We start from the raw sequence: 11,230 nt of genomic DNA, 5'->3' as shown, positions 1-11,230 counted from the left end.
TGTGCTGAAAAGTAAAAGCAAACATGTTTTTTTTTCTCCCATTTATTGTTCGGGTAATTTTATTTAATAAAAAAGCATATCTAAAATATACAGAGATAACAGCTGTTGATTAGCAATATAATCAATAAATAACAATCCTGACTATAAACAACATATTTCAAGTTTCGTCTTGTAAATATACACAAATGCTGGGGAGCAGTTTATTGCTCTGTGGAATGAGTTTCGGAGAATTCGGGGGTTTCGGTGACAAACGACCAGCAGCATGTTTGAAATGCCGATGTGCCGTCCTTTAAAGTCGTCAGGGAGGACAGAGGAGGTCCACCACAAACTAACGGGATTCAGGTTCGTTCCAACTGGTTCTGCTTTTTAGCCAAAGCATAAAGAAAGCAAACATGATCTGTGAAAGTCACATAGAGTAGTTAAAGTGAGGTTAGAGAGGGAGGAGAGTCCTGTTAGTCCTCTGACAGCAGCCTGTGGAAGTGATCCTTCCTCTTCTTCAGCACCTCCCGAAAATCCTCCTGAAAAAACACGAGAGGAGATATTCAGGACTGAACGATGAAGCCGGGGGAGGAAAGACGACAGGCAGATGCTGCTGCAGATAACCAGCTGTTTTATCCTCAACTGACGGTCTGGTAAAACACTGAAACATCTACTGGCTGCACTGATCACGACTAAAGAAATAAAACTGATGTACAAAAACAATCTGGTTCACACGTCAAACAATAGAAGTAAAACACATTAAACTTCTACCTGTTGATGGATCAATTATTTATCATTACGAACAGTTTTGATGCTTAAATACACTCTTCACCGATCTGATACCGGCTCTGCCTTTCTCCTAAATTTTCAAACCTATTTATTTTAAACCTACCTGAAGAAAATTTGAAAAAAGAAAATACCATCAGTCAAATTCATTTTTAACTGTATTTTGTCCAATTTCTTTTCATAGACTCAGTCTATAACAATATCTGTACAGAAGTGTACAAAAATAAGCTGATTATTCATAAAATCATTGGCTTTATTTTTATTTAAAGAAATGCCAGAAATCAGCCACGCCCAGCTTCTCAGAGCAGAATATTTGATGCTTTCTAACTGAATACATTTTGTAGATTTGGACTGTAGGTTGGACAACACCTGACAAAAAGATGTCAACTTGGGCAATGAAGAACTACAACAGGCAATTTCCACTATTTTCTGACATTTTATAAATAAAATGATGTTTAATAAGTCTTTACTGTCTGTCTATCTGAAAACAATGAAAAAATGTCCATCACAACATCCTAGATACTGTCCTAGTCAGAAAGTGTGTTTACAGGTCTTGGGGAGTTCTACTGTGCATGTGAGAAAAAGTAGTCTAAAGCTTTTCGTGGCTCCAGAGGAAGCTGCATGTAATTTGTTGAATTGCCTCCAGTGATGTCACTCAGTGGATGTTGCACTGTGGGTAATGTAGGCACCGGAATTTCAAAACATCCAATGGTCTAGCATTGCACTCATAAAAATGTTGGACTCATTGTGAACAGTTTAAAAACAAATGATCTAAATTGATGCAGCAGTAAATAAACATCAATAAATAAAAAAAGCTGCCAATACATTTTATTTTTAACAACTAGTCATTTAATCCAGCCATCTTTGCATCTCAAATCAAACTCAACTGCATGGAAATAAGCCAACTGCTACAGTTCATTTAAAAAAACATCCTGTATTTGTCATCGATCATTCACATTGTGTGACTGACCTAGTTTATCAGATCAGTGCATCTCCACACATTTTGACTGTAACAATAACTTTTATAATGTTAGTATAAAAAAACTCACTGAAGGCAAACGTCTACAATCTATTGATTACAGCCATCACAGTCATTGAACCTTACGGTGAATTTTATAAAACAATTAAAAGGGAAATAGGGCTGAAGAAAAAAATGATCTTTCCATACAGGATGCAGGAACAATGCAGTGACTTATTTCTGCCACTCAACAAACAAAGGGGATAATCATAAACAGATGGACTTACTGCTGCAATGAGTTTCTCCATGGATGGGATGAGCTTCAGCAGTTCTCTGTCCTCTGCCTCCCCGGACCAGCTCTTGATGGGAATTGTGTTCATCAGCTGGCAAATTACCAAAACAAAAAAAATCTTTTGACTGTTTTCATTGTGCAGATGATACGATTTCACTTACAAGACTGGCAATAACATCTCAAAAGTATTTTGATGCATCTAGTGATATTTTATCCATTTGTTATTATCAAAAAAATCCCATTGTCATCAACTGACTAAGAGATGAACTAACATTGTTGGTTTTGGTCTTTTCATTCATGGGATAACAACGAAACTGTAGAATATCAGCTATATCCATTAAATGCAATGAAAATGTTAAACAGGTAATCTAAATCACAGCTCTGGTGCCTACATGGTACGGGTATGTGTGGGGTGCGTTGTCCAGGACTACGGTCTTGGTGAGATCCCTCCCGAGGACGCTGAGATCTTTGATGTAGTGGCCGAGAACACAGGCGCAATCGTCCTGGTACAGACGATGTCTACAAGGGAAAAATCATAGACATTTAAAAAAAACAAAACATGTACTCTTGTTTGTCAGACAACTGTGGATGTGACAGGCCCCGTGTCCACAAAATGTTTTCTCCTAAGCGACGGCATCTTTTTTCAATTGTTTCCAGTCCGAAGAGAATGCTGCAACATGCAGCCAACTAGAAAAGTGTGTGTTTTCAGTGTGCTGCTCACAGACGGGACCAGCAGCAGGCTGACGCTCTCTGAGTCTGTAAACCTGACGGAGTGCACGTCTCTGCGGTCAAGCAAAGAGTTTATGAAACACAAGTGGTAACAGATCTGACAGAGACATACCGAAACAGTTTTCTCTGCGGGTCCAGGATGTTCAGAATCTTCTCGGCGTATTCCTTCTTCGCGCACGTGTAAACAAACAGCTGCAACAGAACACAAACAGCAGCTGAACTCAACGGGCATAAGGACACCACGAGAAACTGCACTGAGCGTCATTTATTTTAACATGCAAAGAAATATAGAATAACGGTGGAAATTAACGGGTTCAGAAGAATTACATGAAAATAAAGGAGAAGGTTTGGTGGAAGAGACACAGTAGATCAGTTCATCAGACAAGCTCACAATAATTAAAATTCCACCAAACATCATATTATTATTAATGATAAAGTTCACCTCATCTCACTGAAAACAAACAGACTGTAGACAGAACTTGTCTCGAGCCAACTGCACCAATAAACAATCAGACAAGTCAGTTTTACGTGGATTAACACATACCTCGTAGATCTTTGCCATGGACTGCAGGAACTCTTTGACATGTGGTCGTAGGATCATGTACGCCTGTTGGCAACAGAGAGGATGAAAGAATGAGTAAATACATATCCTCCATTATCTCCTCAGTTCATATTCAATTATCTAAAACTTAAATGATGCTTAATCTCCGAGTCTCTCTTGTTAGAACAATCTTCCACCAGTGTTATTGTTAGTTCTGCTATTTCTCCACTTCTCCTGCTTCCTGTCATCCCTCACTGAAGAGGACAAACACACTCAAGTGATTCTTCCAGCCTCCCTTCACTCTTCTCACCATCTGCACTCGTTTGCTCAGCATGCTTCAGATTCAAAAAGCAGGTTTGTGAACAGCCACATGCAACGGGCGGTTACCTTGTACTGACTGTCCTGGAAAGCTGTGTAGAAGGTGTACTCTGCTTCGTCGATAACACTCAGAGAGCTGAACATCAGGGTCTCCTCCTGCAATGACACAGATCAGGGTGACTTTGTTTATTTTAGTATAAAAATCCATGTGGGTGATGATATTATGTGGGTAGTTCTTTAAAAAAAAGAATGGCGCAGCTCTGTAGCAAAAAGCTGAACTTTTTTAACACAATCCGACATCAAGCTGCAGTAGCCAATCAGCAGTCAGACTGGCTGGTCAACAGTAGTGTTGTCCAATGTGTTTGCATTAATAAAATGCCACCACACTGATACTTATAATGGAAATGTTTCCTGTTTTCTGATAAGCACTGTTTGACATGACAAGTTTGATGTTGGTGTGAAATGGGTGCTGTCACATAGGCCAAAAAAGAGACACTCGCATCACATTGCCCCAAAGTTTCTACTATATTGCTCGTTTCCTCAAACATCAATGTGCTGCCAGCAGGGGAGGACAAATACTCTGCAAACTTGTTGCAGAAAGCTTCTCTGGAAGAGTTGTTATTCCCGAGCCAGGACAACGACACTCTCGCCGCACAACCCTGCTCCAATCACAGTCATGCCTGATAGTCTGTCTTGAAAACAGAAAACCAGAACAACGATTGTGTTTGAGCCCTAGAAAACAACGTGCAGCTAGTTTGAGGCAACAACTGTGTGAGGTACTTCCAACTAACTACTTTTATGACAAGATACTATACCAAGTACACAAAGTTCGAAGGTGTGCACTTTGGAGTTTGAACTTGGCAAGCTCGTGTCAACACAACATCACCAGCTCGGCTCCGCGATTACACAACTACTTGCCAGTGAAAAAATGATTTCAACTATCCAAAAATTAAAATGAAATGTCTTAAATTGCCATGGAGACATCAGGGCCAGTGTAAAATCTGATCTGAGAGGGCTTGCATAGATAAGACTGCTCCTCCCAGGATGATGACGACGACACTGATCATGAGCTGGGTTACTAGCTGCCAAGGCGCCTTCACATCTCCAAAACCAATAGAGCTCATTTCCAAACAGGGATTGTTGGGACACATCGGTCACATGTTCAAAATCTAAGCAGTTACTTTTTGCCTGAATAAATATCAAAACTTATTCACATTACATAACAGGAGCCAAAAATCAAGAATGCATCCAGTCATCTGGACTGTACTTGGCTGGATTTGGACTTTAAATTGGAAGAGGACTCGAGTTGTGAGTGATGATGTTTCACAAGAAGAAACAAGAACGCACACTGAGAAAGGCCTTCTGTTTGGCAAAGACACCGAGACTCTGCTGAGACCTACTCTGCCACAGCTGGTGTGGATTTCAGCTGCTGATGGCTCATTTGTGATCCGTCTATCTGTGGTCCACATTCACATCACTGCAGTCTTGTTCATCATGTCTTATTAAGTTAAAATATCACAAGTTAATTTTCATTAGTCAAGTTCAAGTTCAAGTTTCATGTTGGCTATTCCTGTGTCTGAAGTGCGTGTGAGAGCAAGAAGCTCCAGGTGATTAAACTCACCAGGTCGACCACCAGCGTGGCCTCTGGAGTGCTCCTGGTCTTGGGGGGAATGTCTCGGAGTCGGGGTTGGGAGTGCTGAGACTGTGACGGTATGTTCTTGATGAACCTAAAGCTGGAGAAGAAAATAATGATCTTAGAATAGAAGAAAAATCACATGGAGCATTACAACAAATCAGTAACAACAAGTTAACATTAGGTACATCATTAGCAAGCAAGACATCAGCAAACTAGTAGCAATTGTTGTATTGCTGTTATAAACAAAAGGATTATAATACTTTACGGCGACAACAATGACTTCTTATAACCCTCGGTTTGCACTGTGCCCCTGAAAAAACCTGCGTTTGGAGGGCCACGTAGCCCCAACACCTATATGAACATGCAAAATGGAGGGGCGGGGCTGAGTGGTAGAGGCAATAGGGGTGCTTTGAGACGAAGTCAGGACTCTTCTTTAATACCCATTGCTCTCATCTTGTAATAAGTCTAAGTTTTATACACATTTATTATTAAATGTAAAGATTGTTTGTAAGATTATTATAAGTGTGTTTTTAAATCCCCAGTCATGATATGATGATGTAATATGAGAAGATCGATCTCATCATCACCTTCAAAATGAGCTCTTTCACAGTCTATGAAACGGTTTCTTAAACTGATTTTGTGCATAACGGACATGAATGGGACAGAAGGCGGTACAAGGCATGAGTTCAATCTCTCGTCAATGTTTGACCTTGTACACGTCTTTATATAAGTTTTACAACATTCAACTCAGACTTGAGCTGTGTTGAAAATTGTACAAAATGTTATATGGCTCAACATAGTAATATTGCTGCTGTCTTTTGGGCGTGTATTCAGACATGAGACTGACACGTTGAACTCCCATGAGATTAATGTGAAGGAGTGCAAGTATGAAACGTTATTTATACTCACGGATTGAAGACGTCATCCTCCTCGTCTCCAGCCAGAAGGTCAATGGAGCCGTAACCGAACACACCTTGCTCTGGGCTCATCAACACGTTGTTTTCAGTGCCTGCACACTTCACATCTGGATAGAAAGAGCCACATATAAAAAGGGTAAGCAACACGAGTCTGTTCATCTCTGAGCAACCTGGGAAACTTAACACTAAGATGAGTCATGAGATGAGATTTCAATGCTTCATTTATTGTCATTCCAGTGGGACTGGAGCCTCTCACTGTTAAAGCTGTTTACAGCATCAACATTGTTCCTGACTCGTTCAGAATTGAATAGTAATGACTCACACTGGATCTGAATTATAACAGGACAGCGAGGAGGAGTCTCCTACCAATACAATAAATACCAACAGTCAGCTCACCACATTAAAGCCTGCCAAGCATTCAAACGGCTAAAATTGTTCTTTGTATTTGATGTAACCAGGGTGGGAATTTACCACAAACCACCAGAAAGAAGCTGGTCGATTTAGGCAGTGGTTGGTATGTGAGTTTACCAAAACAGCCTCCAACAGGATGACTATCTCCTACAGTGAACTGTAAGGCAGCGGTTCAGGCAAGTGTTCTTGCATTCACATAAGTCGAGTCTGTTTAAGGCCCAACAGCTTTTATTTAAAACACAGAATTGCAGTGACAGAAGCTGTACTCACTCTCTTTGCTGGGAGTGAGGAAACGCACGATGGGCGAGTAGATGTTTCTGGCCGTGGCGTTACGAGGAGTCGCTGGGTTGATCTCTGACAGTATGTGCTCGTGGCGCAAGATGGGCCTGATCGGAGTCTTGAAGGCCAAATCTAGACAACAAGAGGAAGATCAGTCAGAAAACACAAAACAAGTCATTGAAACATTAGAAAGCAAAATGTTACAATATATAAAAAGCACTGATGAGAAACACTGGACTCTGCCACCACACCTGTTTCTCTGTCATCAACAGCGATGGCTCTCTTCCTCGCCCGGCCACGGGGCAGTGGTCGCCGAGTCATTGTGGGAATCTCGTCATCCGAGTGATGGTCATCATTATCCAAGGTGGGTTCATTCTACACAGTGAGGTCAAAAAAAGTCATGATGAAAACTGAGACACTGATAGCGGAGTTTCGTTTCAGCGTGTTTGAATGTCAAATCACAAGGATTCACAAAAAGCACATCTCACATTGACCCTTTAACGTCTGTTCAATGAGACCGGCAGCATTTACACAACTATTAAAATACTTGGATATTAGAGCCCGACCGATAAAGGATTTTTAAGGCCGATACCGATACAAATATTAGGTGATTTAAAAATCCGATATTCCAATATATCGGCCGATATATATATATAGAAAAAAATAAATCCAGAAACGCGTAACAAAACATAAACAGATTTCCGTAACATTAGTTATTTGTAGTTATTTATGAGTCCTCACTGAAATAATATGATAATGCAGTTTAAAAATAAACTTGTTTGTTTTATTGTCACAACAGAACAGAGGAACATCAAAATTACTAGCTAAGTCAGTTTCACTCTCGGCTTACACGTAACAGCAGCAAAACTGGACATGGTAGTCACAAATATTGTCATGCTTATTTGAGTTAAGAGAACTGATGGGGATGTTCTTTTAATTGTTATTCAAGCATGGAACGCCAACACTCATAACATAGTTGAAGGGTGTTTCGTCCGTTTTTATTTTATTTTTTAAATATTCATTTATCGGCCATTATAAATGCCGATACCGATAGTTTGGAAAATGCCTAATATCGGCCGATAATATCGGCCAGCCGATATATCGGTCGGGCTCTATTGGATATCACAACAGACGTATCGATACGATCTGCTGATATTTAGGGAAAGACTGTTTGTGCTTTAATAAAGAAATCTACACCCAAGGAGTTCAAGACTTGACTGGCCAATTATGTGGAGGCATTCATTGTTTTTGTTTTTTTAGAAGAGTCAACTCTTACCAGGTACATTTTTGTGGAACCTGTATGTTTTTGAGTGTTTCCTTTTTCTAATTCTTTACACGGCCATGACACTACATGCATACTCTTTTACTTTAACTCCACTACATTTATTTGATATTTAGTAACTACTGATGTTGGAGATTGCACGCTGCATCAAAGCAAAAGTAGTGCATTTAAATTTAGTATTTTCTACAACTTACTATTACCATTTCAGAAATTCTCCAGAATGAAATAAGTAGATTGAAAGAATATCATCTAAAATATATCCAAACATTCATGTGTAGTTGAAGTAGAAAACATGCACTTAAAATACCATAACCTTAAAAAAAGCATTAATTCCAGTTACTCACTACCTCAGTAAGTGTTCTCGACTGCTTGACTTGGTGCAGCACCGTGCATAAAGCCTGAGCCTTTACAGGCTTTAGAGCTACTATTCAAAAAAAACAAGTTACCTATGACAGAGTACAACCTGTTCAGAAGAGCTGCACAAGGTAATACCGGCATATCAATAGTGCATAGCCAAAAAGAAAAATAATATTGGTATCAGTGTGTATTGCAAGATTATGCATCAATATCATGTTTTCATTTTGCACATGAATACGTCAGTGCCAGGACCGTCTGATTTAACCCTTTTTTACGACGCAGCAGAAATGCTGCCTCAGTCCTGAACTGCATGTATCTGTTGTATTTTACTTTGTTCTTTCATTCTGCAACAGTCACATCAACGGCACATGCCCACATGTGAGCCATAAACCCAAATTACTGAAGAGAGCGTGCAAATGCTGCCCAGGTCCTCAGTGTAAATAGTCTGCACGCAACAGTGTCTCGCTGACCTACTTTTACTGGGACCCTCTCTCACATGTTACTGGGCTGTTTAATCCTCTGCCGCAGCATCAATCCTCTGTCAGACACCACGTCACAGATCCGTATACCTGTCTGGAGTTTATGGTTCAGAGATGCGACCCATAAACCCTAGACTGGGATGAAACCCTGGTAGAGCAATCTCAAGGGAAAATACTGTAGTTAAGTGGTGTCTACATGTTGTAAACATTCAGTGGCTGGAAAGGATGTGCAAGATGAGTCAAAAGCAGGGAAGAAATTCTTAGACACAGTTTTCAACTCTGCACTGACAGATTTATTAGAAGTCGACCGAAAGTCTTGAAAAAGGTCCTTGTTACCAAAATGTCTGCCCTTTATAATAAATCTATCAACACAGAGTCATCGTGTGGTGGAATTACTGTTTTTCACTGAAATTTTAAGGGAATTTGCAGCCAAGTGTTGAACAGGACGGGGTTACTACGTTCAAGGTGATTTACTTCTTTGAAAGCAGGGCAGGATGTTTACAGTTTTTACTTGACATTGATGAAAGCATCCTGAAACCGAAGTTAAAAAGTGGTGAGCTCACAGTCATTGTTCATTTCTTACTCCATGTGTTTGATTTGAGCTAACTTAAAAAGGTGCACTATGTAGTTTTGGGGAAGAAATTTGAATCAGAAGAGAAAGATCACTTTATTTTCATGACTGAATAAACAAACCAACCTTAAAAAGGGTAACACAGTTTCATACTGTTTTACTTTGTTTATAAGTGGCGGACCCTGCCACCTTTCTACCTTCAAACAGTGTTCTGGGACCTTATTTTCCCCTGAGAACAGCTTGTGTATTCAGTTATGGAAAAAAATAAAATATTTCGGTTGTATTATCACCTCATTAATATTTTACATAATAAAATGCTGTATTTAACTTTCTTCTCCAAAACGACATGTTGCTCCTTCTAATACACAACCAACACAAGGTAAGTGTCCATTTACTTTAGTTGCACTACAGAAAGACTCAAACACAACAGAACATATAATATAGCTAATAAATATAACGTTAACTATAACAAGATTGTGTCCATTGTGGGTAATGTAAACACAAACTACAGCCTGCACAATGGCGGTGAAGTTGGATCAACAGCTTCAACAAAAACTTACCACTACAACCTTCGTGGGGGTGAGGTTAAGACTGACTGCATTATATCTTAGCTTAGTTTATGAATCAACTTTATCACGCCTTCTTTAAATATCATCGTTTACTCGAACAACTCAGGAGGAATTAACTTCAACCATGCACCTATAACTAGGCTTCAACACAACAGCAGCTAGCTAACAAGTTAGCATCGCCGTCTGCTGTTTTGTTTTGAGGACGCTAGCTACCCAACATCCGGGCTACGTAGCATCAGAACGCCCGGACGGTTCCCACTAACGAATCTGGTGACAGACACAGTGTTTAATGCGACCACTAACATTCACGGTGATATTATAAAAGGTCGCTGGCTGATGAATGAATCGTACCAAACCGTAGTTTGTTACCTTGGTTTGAGGCGAGCTTTCGGTCACCGACAGGCGCGTTCGTCTCGGCGTCGCTTTGTTGGACGGTCGGCGGTTGCTCCTCGGCGTCTCCGCACAAGTTGTAATGGTTTTTTGAGACCTCAGCCTCATTTTTGTTCTTTATATGTGACTTTAAAACATCTAAACAAATACTGCTCCACTGAGGTGAAGGTGATCGCTGAGACTATTTGCTTTTCTTTTCCACACGGCTAGTTTCAGTATTAGTGAAGACCCGCCCCCGCTCTCCCTCTGATTGGCTAAACCAAACTGTAACTCTACCCTAACCAATGAAACTAAAGGAGAGAATGAATGCTATCCAATCATAGGCAGAGTAGGGCGGGTCTTCGGTGTCGCCCCGCCCATCCCCGTGTCTTCTCGAATCAGTTTGTGCGTTTAAATCTGCCGGGGTGCGATAGGTTCACCACCGCGGACACTGTTATTGGGCGGTGCTTCAGAAAACTCCAGCGTCAACGTGAGACGGGAGTCACGTTGCAGGCCGGAGACCGTGTGTGTGTGTGTGTGTGAGCGACGATCTAGATTCTAGATCAATACAGACAACAGTGCAGTTTCCTCCATAAAACGTCTTTTATTTCAAATACACAACAGGTTCAGTAGTTAAAATACTAGAAAACGTTATAGTTGGGTCAGTCCATGCCAACTCACCCAGAATCCAGAACTCTACCCAGTTATACTGCTGAAAATTCTGCACTCCTTACAATTGCACTATTTTTTTCATTCT

At 40.4% G+C, this 11,230-nt stretch overlaps 1 protein-coding gene across 2 annotated transcripts; it reads right to left on the bottom strand.

Annotated features, from left to right (window-relative positions):
• Positions 1-69: 69 nt before the first annotated feature.
• On the bottom strand, positions 70-10,718 carry ctdspl3 (CTD (carboxy-terminal domain, RNA polymerase II, polypeptide A) small phosphatase like 3). Of its 2 annotated transcripts, none has more exons than XM_084354023.1 (11): positions 10,474-10,718; positions 7,098-7,221; positions 6,838-6,978; positions 6,149-6,263; positions 5,225-5,336; positions 3,673-3,759; positions 3,289-3,351; positions 2,857-2,936; positions 2,408-2,534; positions 2,011-2,106; positions 70-518 (listed from the first exon to the last, which is right to left on the bottom strand). In XM_084354023.1, exons 1-11 carry the CDS (start codon positions 10,600-10,602, stop codon positions 453-455), a joined length of 1,140 nt encoding a protein of 379 aa, XP_084210149.1. In that variant the 5' UTR covers positions 10,603-10,718; the 3' UTR covers positions 70-452. The 2 variants fall into 2 exon arrangements, with proteins under 2 accessions (XP_084210149.1, XP_084210150.1); XM_084354024.1 differs by lacking the exon at positions 10,474-10,718 and adding an exon at positions 10,096-10,298.
• Positions 10,719-11,230: the final 512 nt, after the last annotated feature.

Source organism: Pagrus pagrus (genome assembly GCF_965226575.1).
Source record: "Pagrus pagrus genome assembly, chromosome: 6".
Lineage (NCBI taxonomy): Eukaryota > Metazoa > Chordata > Actinopteri > Spariformes > Sparidae > Pagrus > Pagrus pagrus.
Note: the sequence above shows the minus strand (reverse complement) of the source record. Positions and strands in the feature narration are given on the sequence as shown.

Coding starts and splice junctions, on each gene's coding strand:
- ctdspl3 (XM_084354023.1), bottom strand. CDS start 10,602: ATGAGGCTGAGGTCTCAAAAAACCATTACAACTTGTGCGGAGACGCCG. Junction 7,222..10,473: donor AAAGCTCGCCTCAAACCAAG/GTAACAAACTAC, acceptor CTCACTGTGTAG/AATGAACCCACCTTGGATAA. Junction 5,337..6,148: donor GAGGATGACGTCTTCAATCC/GTGAGTATAAAT, acceptor TTTCTTCTCCAG/CTTTAGGTTCATCAAGAACA.